This window comes from Myotis lucifugus, unplaced genomic scaffold, assembly GCF_000147115.1.
Source record: "Myotis lucifugus unplaced genomic scaffold, Myoluc2.0 scaffold_4, whole genome shotgun sequence".
Taxonomy (NCBI): domain Eukaryota; kingdom Metazoa; phylum Chordata; class Mammalia; order Chiroptera; family Vespertilionidae; genus Myotis; species Myotis lucifugus.
In genome coordinates, this window is record NW_005871052.1 from 6,590,585 (window position 1) to 6,602,995 (window position 12,411).

At 42.3% G+C, this 12,411-nt stretch overlaps 1 protein-coding gene and 1 pseudogene across 3 annotated transcripts in view; one reads left to right on the forward strand and one right to left on the reverse strand.

Moving 5' to 3' along the window:
* The first annotated feature begins 5,187 nt into the window (after positions 1-5,187).
* MAGT1 (magnesium transporter 1) overlaps positions 5,188-12,411 on the forward strand; it is a 42,767-nt gene continuing 35,543 nt past the window's right edge. The window contains exon 1 of one of the 2 annotated variants that reach the window (XM_006082831.2): positions 5,188-5,469. In XM_006082831.2, coding sequence (XP_006082893.2) covers positions 5,368-5,469 — 102 coding nt within the window. In that variant the 5' untranslated portion in view covers positions 5,188-5,367. Of the gene's footprint in view, positions 5,470-9,442; positions 9,547-12,411 lie in introns of those variants that run through there. The other variant, XM_023764056.1, reaches the window with a different exon arrangement.
* On the reverse strand, positions 10,387-11,997 carry LOC102419553 (annotated as a pseudogene). Its single transcript, XR_002832077.1, has one exon. The product of XR_002832077.1 is annotated as a mono [ADP-ribose] polymerase PARP16 pseudogene (transcript).

The window sequence follows — 12,411 nt, forward strand, 5'->3', positions numbered from 1 at the left end:
AGTAATATTAGATTGGTAATGCCAACTTTAATAATTTGGTTGAAGGAGTGGCCTTCAAGTTCCTACACTATAAAATTACTATTTTCCCCTTGTAATTAAAAGATAACATGAAGAATACATAGAAAATATGTAAATATCCTGTTCTTCATGAAACTTTTTTTGTTTTTATTTATTTTCCTTTCTTTATCAAACTTTCACCCACTAGTTTTTGTATCCATTGATGATTTTTGCCTAAATTGATTATTAGTTTGAAAATTGCATAAAAGGTTATTTTTTATTATTCTTTCTATATTTAATAGTGTATGTTCTACTGTAAAGATAAATTTTATCTTCTCTATTTATTCATTATCAGTATGAATTTATTAATCAAATAGATTATAATCCATTTGGATTTATTTTAATGAACAATAATGCCAGATGTGGTCAGTAGGATTCCCTTCCAGCTGGCTTATATGTATGTCTTTTTTGATGTCTCTATAATTTTTTTAGCACGTTTTTATTTTCTGACACAAGATGTTCAAGGCTCATCTTGTACTTTTCTTCCCTCAGCACTGGAATCAGCCATTTCTCTAAGAACCCTTAGTTTCTTTTAGGGATGGCATTTAGCAACCTAGATTTGGCACTAGGTGTGGTCATTGATATTAAAGTGTCATTAATTTCTAGTCCTTTTAGTGAATAGATCTAGGAATATATCTTATGAATGATAAATTTATACTAATATGTACCTCCAATTCCAGTACAACTCCCAAAAGTTCTTCTTTACTTTTCCTCATTTCATATTTGTAGCTCCCTTCTTCCACAGTGAGAATCCTGGTTCGCAGCAACTTCAATGTTTTTACATATTATATTACACACAACATATTGTCAGAATAGCTCCAATCAGATCACTAAAAAATAAACCTACTTAGTGGAGTTCAAGATTTGCTTGTACTTTTTTTTTCTTTAGAGTAATGGTATATAATCACAGTAGTGTGTTCATATTCAAATTAGTTTTTTGTTTAATGTGGTTGTTTCTCATTTGAAATAGTCAGGCTCCCCTTTTTTCTGTTTGTATTTGATTTAAGTTATTTTCCCATTCTTACTAATTTTATTTGTAAAATTTAAAATTTGCCAAAACCGGTTTGGCTCAGTGGATAGAGCGTCGGCCTGCGGACTGAAAGGTCCCAGGTTCGATTCCGGTCAAGGGCATGTACCTGGGTTGCGGGCACATCCCCAGTAGGAGATGTGCAGGAGGCAGCTGATCGATGTTTCTCTCTCATCGATGTTTCTAACTCTCTATCTCTCTCCCTTCCTCTCTGTAAAAAATCAATAAAATATATTTTTATTTTTTAAAAATGGAATGTGGCATTGGCTCAGTTTTGAAAAAACTTAAGGATTGAGAGAGAGGTATGATTAGATTAATATGGGGTTCTGAAGGAGAAGGAGAGGGAGAGAGAGAGAAACATTGATGTGAGAGAAAAACATTGATTGGTTGCCCATATTTGTAGGCACCAAAGTGGTCCTGGGCATGTGCCCTATCCAGAAATCGAACTGGTGTACCTTATGTGCATTGAGCATCTGTCCCCTGGTGGTCAGTGCGCTCATAGCGACCGGTCATTCAGCCGTTCATTTGATTTGCATATCACTCTTTTATTTTTATTTTTTTAATATATTTTATTGATTTTTTACAGAGAGGAGGGAGAAGGATAGAAAGTTAGAAACATCGATGAGAGAGAAACATTAATCAGCTGCCTCCTGCACACCCCCTACTGGGGATGTGCCCGCAACCAACGTACATGCCCTTGGCCAGAATCGAACCTGGGACCCTTGAGTCCGCAGGCTGACGCTCTATCCACTGAGCCAAACCGGTTAGGGCTTACTCTTTTATTATATAGGAGGATACTTTACCACAAAATAAAAACAAAACAAAAAGAGTGGGGGCAGATTCCTGGCTTCCACTCTGGCCTATGAAATAAAAACTTTGAGAAGAAGAGACAGGGATGCAGTAGGAACCGGCAAGCTCTCCAGGTGACTCTGATATAAAAAATTAAGAATACTGATACAAACCACATGCAATACACCTTGTTTTATCCCTTTACAGCAATCTACACTTTGCACTTTGTGATCAGCTTGTAATTTGGCCATAAGCTTCAGGAGGGCAGGAACTATCTTGTTCAGTGTCATGTGCCCAGTATCTAGTATAACACCTGGCTTAGAGTGGCACTCAGTGTATATTGACTGACCTACTTTATTTGAACATGAGTCTTATATTCCTGGTTTGTAAACTTAGTATAATAATTATCTTGAGTGGTGACATGAAAGTTTGAGATAACACTACACATAAAGAACCTCTTACCATGTCTGATGCATAGTAAGAGTTTGATCACCAGAAGTGCATTATTAATATTATTTGTGTTGTTTTTAGGAAGAGAAAGATTATATTCAGGATTTACATCAGGAGTGACAGAAAAAAAAGAATATTTCAATTACAAATAGTGCTGAAATAAACAACTGTGCACATATATTCTCTTAATACTAGAAGTATAATTGCTGGATCAAAAGGTAAATGTACCCCTGGTTGGTTTGGCTCAGTAGATAGAGCATTGGCCCATGGGGACTGAAAGGTCTTGGGTTCAGTTAGGGTCAAGGTTGTGTGCCTCTGTTATAGGTTCGATCCCTGGCCCTGGTCGTTTCTCTCTGTCTCTCCCCCTCCCTTCCACTCTCTCTAAAAATCAATGAAAAAATATCCTCAGGTGAGGATTAAAAAAAAAAAAAGTAAATGCATTTGCATTTTTTTTAGATATTGCCAAATTACCTTTCATAGATGCAGCACTTTGCATTCCCACCAGCAATGCATGAGGATGCCAATTTCCCCACAGCCTTGATAAAAGCTTCTACTGAATTTTGCCAAGTGAGATAATGAATGTCTTTGTATACTTTAAAAATTTACCTTACTTTTTATATGTCAAATTTACATGCAGTAAAACTTGCTCTTTTTTGGTGTACAGTTCTGTGAGTTTTGACAAGTGCATAGGAATGTGTAGCCACTCCAACAATTGAGGACAGAACAGTTTCAAATCACAAATATATGTGGCCCCTCTTCCAACCTCCAGCACCTGATAACCACTAACCTACGAGTTTGCCTTTTCCAGAACGTCATATAAATGGAATCATACTGTATGTCTCATTGTATTTTTCTTATTTTGAATGTCTGTAAACATTTTTAATTTTTTTTTTAAATATATTTTATTGATTTTTTACAGAGAGGAAGGGAGAGAGATATCAGAGAGGAAGGGAGAGGGAGAGAGAGAGAAACATCAGTAATGAGAGAGAAGCATTGATTGGCTGACTTCCTGTATTCCCCCTATGTGCCCTTGACTGGAATCGAACCCGGGATCCTTCAGTCTGCAGGCTGACACTCTGTCCACTGAGCCAAAGCAGCTAGGGCTCAATTGTATCTCTTCACTTCAGAACCAGCTATTTTCTTTTCTATACTCACTTTTTAAAAAAAAAAATATTTTATTGATTTTTTACAAAGAGGAAGAGAGAGAGATAGAGAGCCAGAAACATCGATCAGCTGCCTCCTGCACACCCCCCATCAGGGATGTGCCCGCAACCAAGGCACATGCCCCCGACCAGAATCGAACCCGGGGCCCCTGAGTCTGCAGGCTGACGCTCTATCCACTGAGCCAAACTGGTCAGGGCTATACTCACTTTCTTGACTCTTCAACATAATGACATTATTTTTCTCTGTGTGCCTGAGTTTACCAGCAGAGCGTAAAAGAATAGTCTGATGATGTTCCACATTATCAAAATAAATCTAAATTACAGGCAATTGATTTTATTGTGTGTTTTTCCTCTTGGATATATTATTATTCCCTATTAAAATCATCCCAGTTTTACAACCCACTATGATAAACATACCTGGGCCAAATAAATGGAAACTTCTTCAGTTATGTAGGGTTTCTATTATGTTTTAGATAGGGTAATTGGACGTTTAATGAAAGCTATGACACAAATAACTTTAAAAAGACAGAAGTGTTTCCTTACAACCTTAGTTTTGCACCCATCCGCCAAACAAAATAAATTTAAAAAGGCATTTTCTGTGTATAACCTAAAATTTAAGTCCCTGTTAATGCCTCAAGTAATAAGTGTGCTAAAAGAAAATTGAATTTATTTAGGGAAAGGGGATGGGAGATGGGATATCCAAAGGGAAGGACTGCACAGCACCCAGCCAAGGGGTCATCGGGTAGATGATAACACCCAGGAGCTGGGGTTTCTTCCTTATATACTGTCCCTGGTGGGAAACTTGCCTTCAGTGGGTTTGGAGGCTGAGCTGTTGGGCTTGGAATGTGGATGGAATGCAGGTGTGCAATCAGATGCCTCCAGGACAGTTTCTATTCCTTATATGGTCTGACTCTTGGTGTCCAGCGAGTTTTTCTTGGTCTTTTGTTCTCCTGTGGCAGGAAGCTTACAAATAGCCCTTAAGGATTGTATTGCCCTACAGTCCTAACAATAAGAAGTTTAACTTTTAAAATATAGAATAAACAAGAACTTTAAAAATGACTTTGATGTCCGCTATGTTCAGCACCTCCCTGGGACACAAAAGGTATTCAACAAGCACTTGTTTACTTTTAAAAATCTCCCTCAGTGATATTAAGTATATTTTTGCTTTCCTGAATATATATATATATATATATATATATATATATATAAATAATTGATTTTAGAGAGGAAAGGATAGAAACATAAATGATGAGAATCATTGATCGACAGCCTCCTGAATGCCCCCCACTGGGTATCGAGTCCCCAACCTGGGTGTGCCCAAACCTCTTGGTTATAGGTTAACGCTGAGGCAACTTTCCTGCTTTTTAAAATTATTATTTTGATTTGAAATAATTTGGTGGTAGAATGAGGGACTAAGAAAGATCCTATCAATCACATGGCTAGGTCCAATTTTTCTACAATATTACACGAAAGAGGTGGATTTCAGACTTCTAAATGAGTCTCCGCGAAAAGGTCCCCATTTTATCAAGCTTAAGCCATCTTGGACTCAGAAAAGCCGCAAAGCCTCTCAACTGCGCATGCGTGTTCGAAGAGCCCCGAAGCGCGACTTATTTCCGTAAATGAAAGGGCGAGGCAGCATCCTAGCGGACCAATGAAAAACCTCCAGATTATCCTTTTTCTATTGGCTAACAGAAACCAATTAGAAGTGAACCGTCTTTAGCGGGCGTCTCACAGTTGAGCGCCCTGACGTAATGTGAGAGGGCGACTGGTAAGGCTGAGCTAGACCAATGAGGAGGGCCATGGGGCTGGCTTGCTTGTTCTCACGCCCAACCAGCAGACCCAGCCGAGGAAAGTTTCCCTTTATCTGGGAGAGGAGCGAACATGGCAGCGCGTCCGTGGGTTTGGTGTGCCTCTGCAACCATTGCAGTGGCCCTGCTGCTCATATATGGGGTTCCCTCAGCCTCTGCCCAAAGAAAGAAGGAGGTGAGGATGCTGTTTTCAGCAACACGGGCTTTTCCCAATGAGTGGGGCTTGAGAGGGTCTGTTCTCTCCTTCCTGACTCCTTTCCCCGCCGGTTCTGTCTTAGGTGCCTCCAATTCCTCCCTTTTGGGAGTTGGGGGGTTTGCGAGAGAAGAAACTAACTGCTTGTGTTCTGGGGATGTTGAGTCTGAGAGTGAGTTTGGGTATGTGACACCTTGGCTTCTCTAGGCCTGTGCGTGTACACAGTTACAAGTTTCGATACTTTTTTGAGTATGGGCCCTATCAGGTGGTGGGGGAAGTTCGACTTTAGGTCCAGCGGGTAGAATATCTAGTCTTCTGCTGTCAGAAGATGTAACTCCTGTTATAGACACCTAAGAGCAATTTATAGCATTTCCACTTCAGATATGTAAGACAAGAAAAAAGAGAAATGTAAAACTTAAACTGAAGAGCGAAACTATGCCAGGTTTATCAAATTGTCCAAATAATTCAAATCAATTTATGGGAGTGAAAGCTATTAAACCATTTTCAGTCATTTAACACATATCAAGCGTGCCAGGCTCCTATTCATAAGTGAACAAAACTAAGATCCCTCCTTGTGAAATTTACTGGTTTTAGCGAGTGGAGGAGATAACAATATTCTTTACTCACAAGCAATCCAAACAGGAATTTTAACACTGTTGAAATACTAGAGACTTAGAGCCATATGCTCTTAGAGCTTTACAGTTACTAGCAATAGTTTATGCTCTCCAGTTTTATTTTTTATAGATGAGGAAGACCGAGTGCTAACCTTACACAGTTAAATTGCAGAACAAGGCCTAAAATCCTAGGTCAGTCTTATGCTATTTCCTGTACATTTCTGTGCTTCCTCTAATACACAATACCTGTGCGTGTGCTTTTAAAATCCCATTTAAACATCTCAGATGCTTGTCAACTTGAGCTGAATTTAAAAAGATCCCATCTTTTGTTTCTGAATATTTGAACTATTCCCTAGTGGGGGGGGGGGGGGAGACAAGCTGGCAATTTAAAATGGTTGCTTATTAGCTTGGCAAAAAGTAAAATAAAAAATATACATTTTTTTAAAGGTATGGTGAAGTGAGCAGGCTCATATACTGGAACTAGAAATTGATGTGGTTTTTTAGGAGGGATCCAAGCCATTTTTACATGTAAAACAAGATGTAGAGAGCAATACGTACTGTTATATTCTGGATGCCTTTTATGTTAAAAAATGCTATATATAAATGCATATATATATATATATATATATATAATGAAACTTTTGTAAGAATACACATCAATCTGTTAACAGTGGTTGTTGTGGGACAGTTGGGATTGTTCATTAGGGAAACACTTTCACTTTTTACCTTATGTACCTCTATTGTCTGAATTTATATGACCACTTTAAAAATATATATATATTTTTATTGATCTCAGAGAGGAAGGGAGAGGGAGAGAGATAGAAACATAATGATGAAAGAGAATCATTGATTGGCTGCCTTCTGCATGCCCCCCACTGCGGATCGAGCCCACAACCCAGGCATGTGCCCTTGACTGGAATCAAACCCGGGACCTTTCAGTCCACAGGCCCACCCTCTATCCACTGAGCAAAACCAGCTTGGTCCACTTATTTTTTTTAAATCTGCAAATGAAGATTTTAAAAAGCTATTTAGCCCTGACTGGTTTGGCTCAGTGGATAGAGTATCGGCCTTTGGACTGAAGGGTCCCAGGTTCGGTCCGGTCAAGGCAGGGGTCCTCAAACTATGTACGGCCCGCGGGCCACATGCAAATACAAATACTGTATTTGTTCCCGTTTTGTTTTTTTACTTCAAAATAAGATATGTGCAGTGTGCATAGGAATTTGTTCATAGTTTTTTTTTAAACTATAGTCCGGCCCTCCAGCGGTCTGAGGGACAGTGAACTGGCCCCCTGTTTAAAAAGTTTGAGGACCCCTGGGTCAAGGGCATGTACCTTGATTGCGGGCACATCCCCAGTGGGGGATGTGCAGGAGGCAGCTGACCAATGTTTCTCTCTCTTCGATGTTTCTAATTCTCTATCCCTCTCCCTTCCTCTCTGTAAAAAATCAATAAAATATTTTTAACAAAGAGCTATTTAAAAAAATAAAATAAAAGCTAGTTAAGTTATATTTATTCATTTAATCTCTCATTGAACTAGAAGCAGAAGGGCCTAGTAGGAGATAAATTATTTTTAAAAGGAATAAGCAGCCCTGACCGGTTTGGCTCAGTGGATAGAGCTTCGGCCTGCGGACTCAAGGGTCCCAGGTTCAATTCCGGTCAAGGGCAAGGTACATGCCCAGTGGAGAGTGTGCGGGAGGCGGCTGATGGATGTTTCTCTCTCATCGATGTTTCTAGCTCTCTATCTCTCTCCTTTCCTCTCTGTAGAAAATCAATAATATATATTTTAAAAGGAATAGCAATGAATTATATACTTTAAAATGGTTAACATAGTAGATTGTATGTTATGTAAATGTTATCTCAAATTTTTTTAAAAAGGAATCAGGTTTTAACTCCCTTTCTATCATGCCCACTGTTCACACCCTTATCGATCACTCTCTCAAATCCTGACTGGTCATCCTTGAAACCATCCTTCATAGTGTTGCCAGAGATGCAAATAAAATCTGAGAACCTTTTCACATATTTTGCAAAGTATAAAAGGGCTTCTGTAGCCTGTACCTGGTCTGCTTCTTCCAGTCTCATCTCATCTCAGTCCCAGCTTCTCCTGTGCTAGTCATACTGAATTCCCTGCCTGCCTTGATCTTTTGCACTCTCTTGTGTCTATACTTGCTGGAATTCTTCTGGAAAATCTCCCTTCTCTCTCTCCCCACCCCCTTACCTGAGGTTTCCTACTCTTCAAGTCTTAGCTCAAACATTACTTTTTTCCTTAACTAAGTTTTTCCTGGTTCTTCCACATGAATTGAGATCATTTCAGCACATTGTATTATAATTGTTTATATACCAGTCTTTCCCATTGGACCAGTGGTTCTCAACCTTCTGGCCCTTTAAATTCAGTTCCTCATGTTGTGACCCAACCATAAAATTATTTTCGTTGCTACTTCATAACTGTAATGTTGCTACTGTTATGAATTGTAATGTAAATATCTGATATGCAGGATGGTCTTATTTGACCGCCAAAGGGGTTGCGACCCACAGGTTGAGAACCGCTGCATTAGACTGTGAGCATCTTGAATACACACACTTTAAATTAATATTCTTTCCCTAGCAGTGTCTTTCAGAAAGGTCCTCAGTAAACATCCAATTAATTCATTAACTGTGTGCATAGAATCACAAATCTGTTCTTTCACTTGCAGGTTTGTTTAGGTTTCAAATCCTAAAATTGGATTTTCTCATCAGTAAACAAGGGATTAATATAGGCTGGTAAATGTATTTTAGTTTTTACCCCTTTACTCTCTAACTGAGGATGTTTTAGGCTTTTAAAAAAGATTATGGTGCCGAAACCGGTTTGGCTCAGTGGATAGAGCGTCGGCCTGCGGACTGAAAGGTCCCAGGTTCGATTCCGGTCAAGGGCATGTACCTGGGTTGCGGCACATCCCCAGTGGGGGATGTGCAGGAGGCGACTGATCGATGTTTCTCTCCCATCGATGTTTCTGACTCTCAATCTCTCTCCCTTCCTCTCTGTAAAAAATCAATAAAATATTTAAAAAAAAGAAAAAAAAAGATTATGGTGCTACTACTTAGAGACAGTTTAAAAATATAGATGTTCTGTAGTGGAACACTTAGTTTTTTTTGTCCATATTTGAAAATTTTATTTTAAAAAATCCCAGGTCTATCTACCAGAGTATATTTGGCTTTTAATAGAGGGTAATGTATGATCTTATAATTGAAGTATTATTTTTTATTTTTATTTTGAGAGTAAATTTATTCTTATTTTTTATATGTTTTTGTTGATTTGGGAGAGAGAGAGAAAAAAACATCGATCTGCCGACTCCTACACAACTCCTATTGGGGATCGAGCCTGAAACCCTGGCATGTGCCCCTACTGGGAATCGAACCTGCGACCTCTCAGTGCCTGGGACAACTCTAAACCAACTGAACCACACCGGCCAGGGTGAGAGTACATTTATTAAAGCTGGGGACAGTGAAATAAGGAAGGGCTTAGGATAGAAGAATTGACAGAAGAGAGACTAGGTGGGCTGCTTTGGTTCTCTAGAAATATTATAGGAAAGAAATGAGTCAAGATGGGGCTGCTTTGGCTCGCTGGAAAGTCAGAGAAAAGGGGCCTTGGAGACAGGTTCCGGGGGTTAGCCTGAGATGAGCTGCTGCTGCCCATTGTTTCCCTAGTAGAAAGTCTCGTGGGGACCCTTAGAGTTTGGGAGATGCATACCTGAGAGGGAAGAAAGGTGTGGGCATGGCTCCTGGGAGGGAGAGCTTGCCCAATTTATCTTTTTTTTTTTTTTTTTTAGGAAAATACCTTTATTATTTTTGAAATGTTCCAATATTCAATGTAAAAACCATGATAGTGGCTTTTTCACTTCACAAATTATAGAAAATTAGTTTCCCCATTCCTTACAGAAACCCCCCCACCTCACCCCCCCGCATCCCCACCAATAAGACAGGGCTCCATTATGGCTGAAGCAGGGCAGGGAGGAAGGGCAGAGAATATGGCAAGTAGAACCAAGGCTCTTTGGGCAGCCAGGGGCTTTTCCTGCCCAGTTTGAGTCCCAAAGATCTGTGACCCCTCTGAGGCAAGCTCAGTCCACGCATATCTGTGACACACTGAGGCAGGCCTCTGTCTTGAAGGCTGACAGTGGCAGAGGGCCTACGGCGAGGCACTTGTGGCTGGCAGGCCACAATCAAGGCAGCTTCATGAGAGCGAGATAGGAGGCAGGCCTGCAGCTATAATTAGCAGTTAGTAATTTTTAGAAAAAGACACTTGAGTTGCTCAGTGTTAGGTTTGTATTTTTTAATCAGAACTCTGACTCCTTCCTTTCTCATCCATGGTCGGGCACGGGGTTACAGCTGCAGCAGAATGCTGTTTGTTGATTTGAAAAAACTGAAAATGTTTTGTACTTACAAAGGTGGATGAAATTCAAAAACTGATACCCACCAATTTTTATGAGAAACATGACTATTCCTCTTGAGCGTCTCAAGTCAAAACAAGGCAACCGCCTAGTGATTTATCGTCCCCACTACCCATTTTCCGCCTCCCAGAAGGCATTGGAGAAAGGGCCAACTTCCGCCAGGAGCGATTGTAAACATACCACTGACAGCTTGGACACTTTGTTTTTAAATGCAGCAGGACTTTTTCCTTTGGCCCTAATGGAAAAGCCAACTCCCTAGGGCTGTTTAGGCAGGAGCAGACAGGAGGGCTCCCCAAAACTTATGAGGGCCCAGTGGTCCCCTTGGCCGGAGTGTGGCTGGAGCATCATCAAAGGCAATCGATACATTTATGGCATATGAAAATTGTCCTGTGGTCCCCAACTGGCCCCCAGGCTCAACCTGGCTGGATGTGGGGCATGGGAGGTACAAAACAAAGCACATGGTTGAAGCGGTCCCCACACCAGGCCCAGAAAGATTATCTCTTCGCACGATTCCAAAAGTGTTGGAAAGTGGAGGAGTTGATGAAACTCACTATGAGCAGCAGCAGCAGGTACAGGAATATCATGACCGTAAACCAATGGCTGGAAAACCAGGACAGCTGGCTTGAAGCCCTCTTGGCCTGCTTCTGTGAGTACACCAGCAGGTACTTCACTCGCAGGAGCTGGTTGTTGGTGACCACAAAGTACTTTGGAGGGATGTCTCCCCCTTCACTGTGCTTGATTCTCGCTCTCCTGCGATCTATCTCCTTGGAATCTTTCTTCTTGGTTTGGAACTTGACATCTGGATGGTCTATGACCTCACACACAGCCACGCAGCTGAGGATGGGGCCAAGGAGGCTACGCTGCCACCCATAGCCATGGGAGCTATAAATGAGGGCCAGGCTCAACTCACTGGTGAGGTAGGTCCCTTCCCCGAACAAGGATGTCTTGTTCAGGTGGCAGTGCAGGCCATTGTGGATGATGGAATGGAAGTTTTCTAGGCGGCTCCCATGGAAGGCGTAGATTAGGTCTCGTTCTCCTTTGGTCTCATAAAATTTGTCATTCGCTGGGTCCGAGTACTCGATTTCAAATAGGAAGTCCGGCACAGGGACAGGAGTGTGAGGGGCACCAGTCAGCGTTTGGATCTTTTCAAACTGTGACTTCCCTGCACTGTGGACTGTCAGGACCTTTGAGGATAAAATCCAGCTCAGCAGGTCCCAGGCCCCTTTGTCTTTATCTTCAGAGGACTGGAGAAGCTCTTTCAGGTTGGGTAACTTGCTGGCATCTGCAAGCAGGGCCTCAAAGCCCTTGCAGTCGTGGCGGGCATAGGACGCGGGAAAAGGCCGCAGCGCGGAGTCCCGCTTGTAGCTCTGTAGGGCCGAAGTGAACAGACTGCACTGCGGATGCGCCGCCAGCGTGTCTCTGGCCGCCGCCTCCCTGACGGCCGCCCAGCCTGCGGGCTGCATCCTGGGTGGCCCGCGTGGCCTGAGGGGAGACGCGGCGGTTCAGGAGCAAAGGCTGTGCCTGCGGTCAGCGCAGGGCTGGGCCGGGGACAAAGGGCCAGAGGGGACTGGGGTTGCCAGGCCTGGGGTGGAGCTAGGCGGGATGGCAGGGGTGAGAACATGCTAACGAGTGTCCCCTATGAGGGTCCTGGCCGGGGCGCTCGCTGCCGGGGGAGACGGGCCGGTAGAGGAGAGGGAGCGGCCAGGGGCCGCGGGTCAGCGCGGCGGGGGCTGGGAAGGGCTGGAGATAATGGGGCCTTGTGTGTGTGGGGGGGGGGGGGGGGGCATCCCAGCCCTGGGGGAGGGTCTATGACATGGGATGAGCCCACAACGGCGGGAACGTGCTGACCCAGTGTCCTCCGCAGGGGTGTGGGGCTGGGGGCACACCAGAGG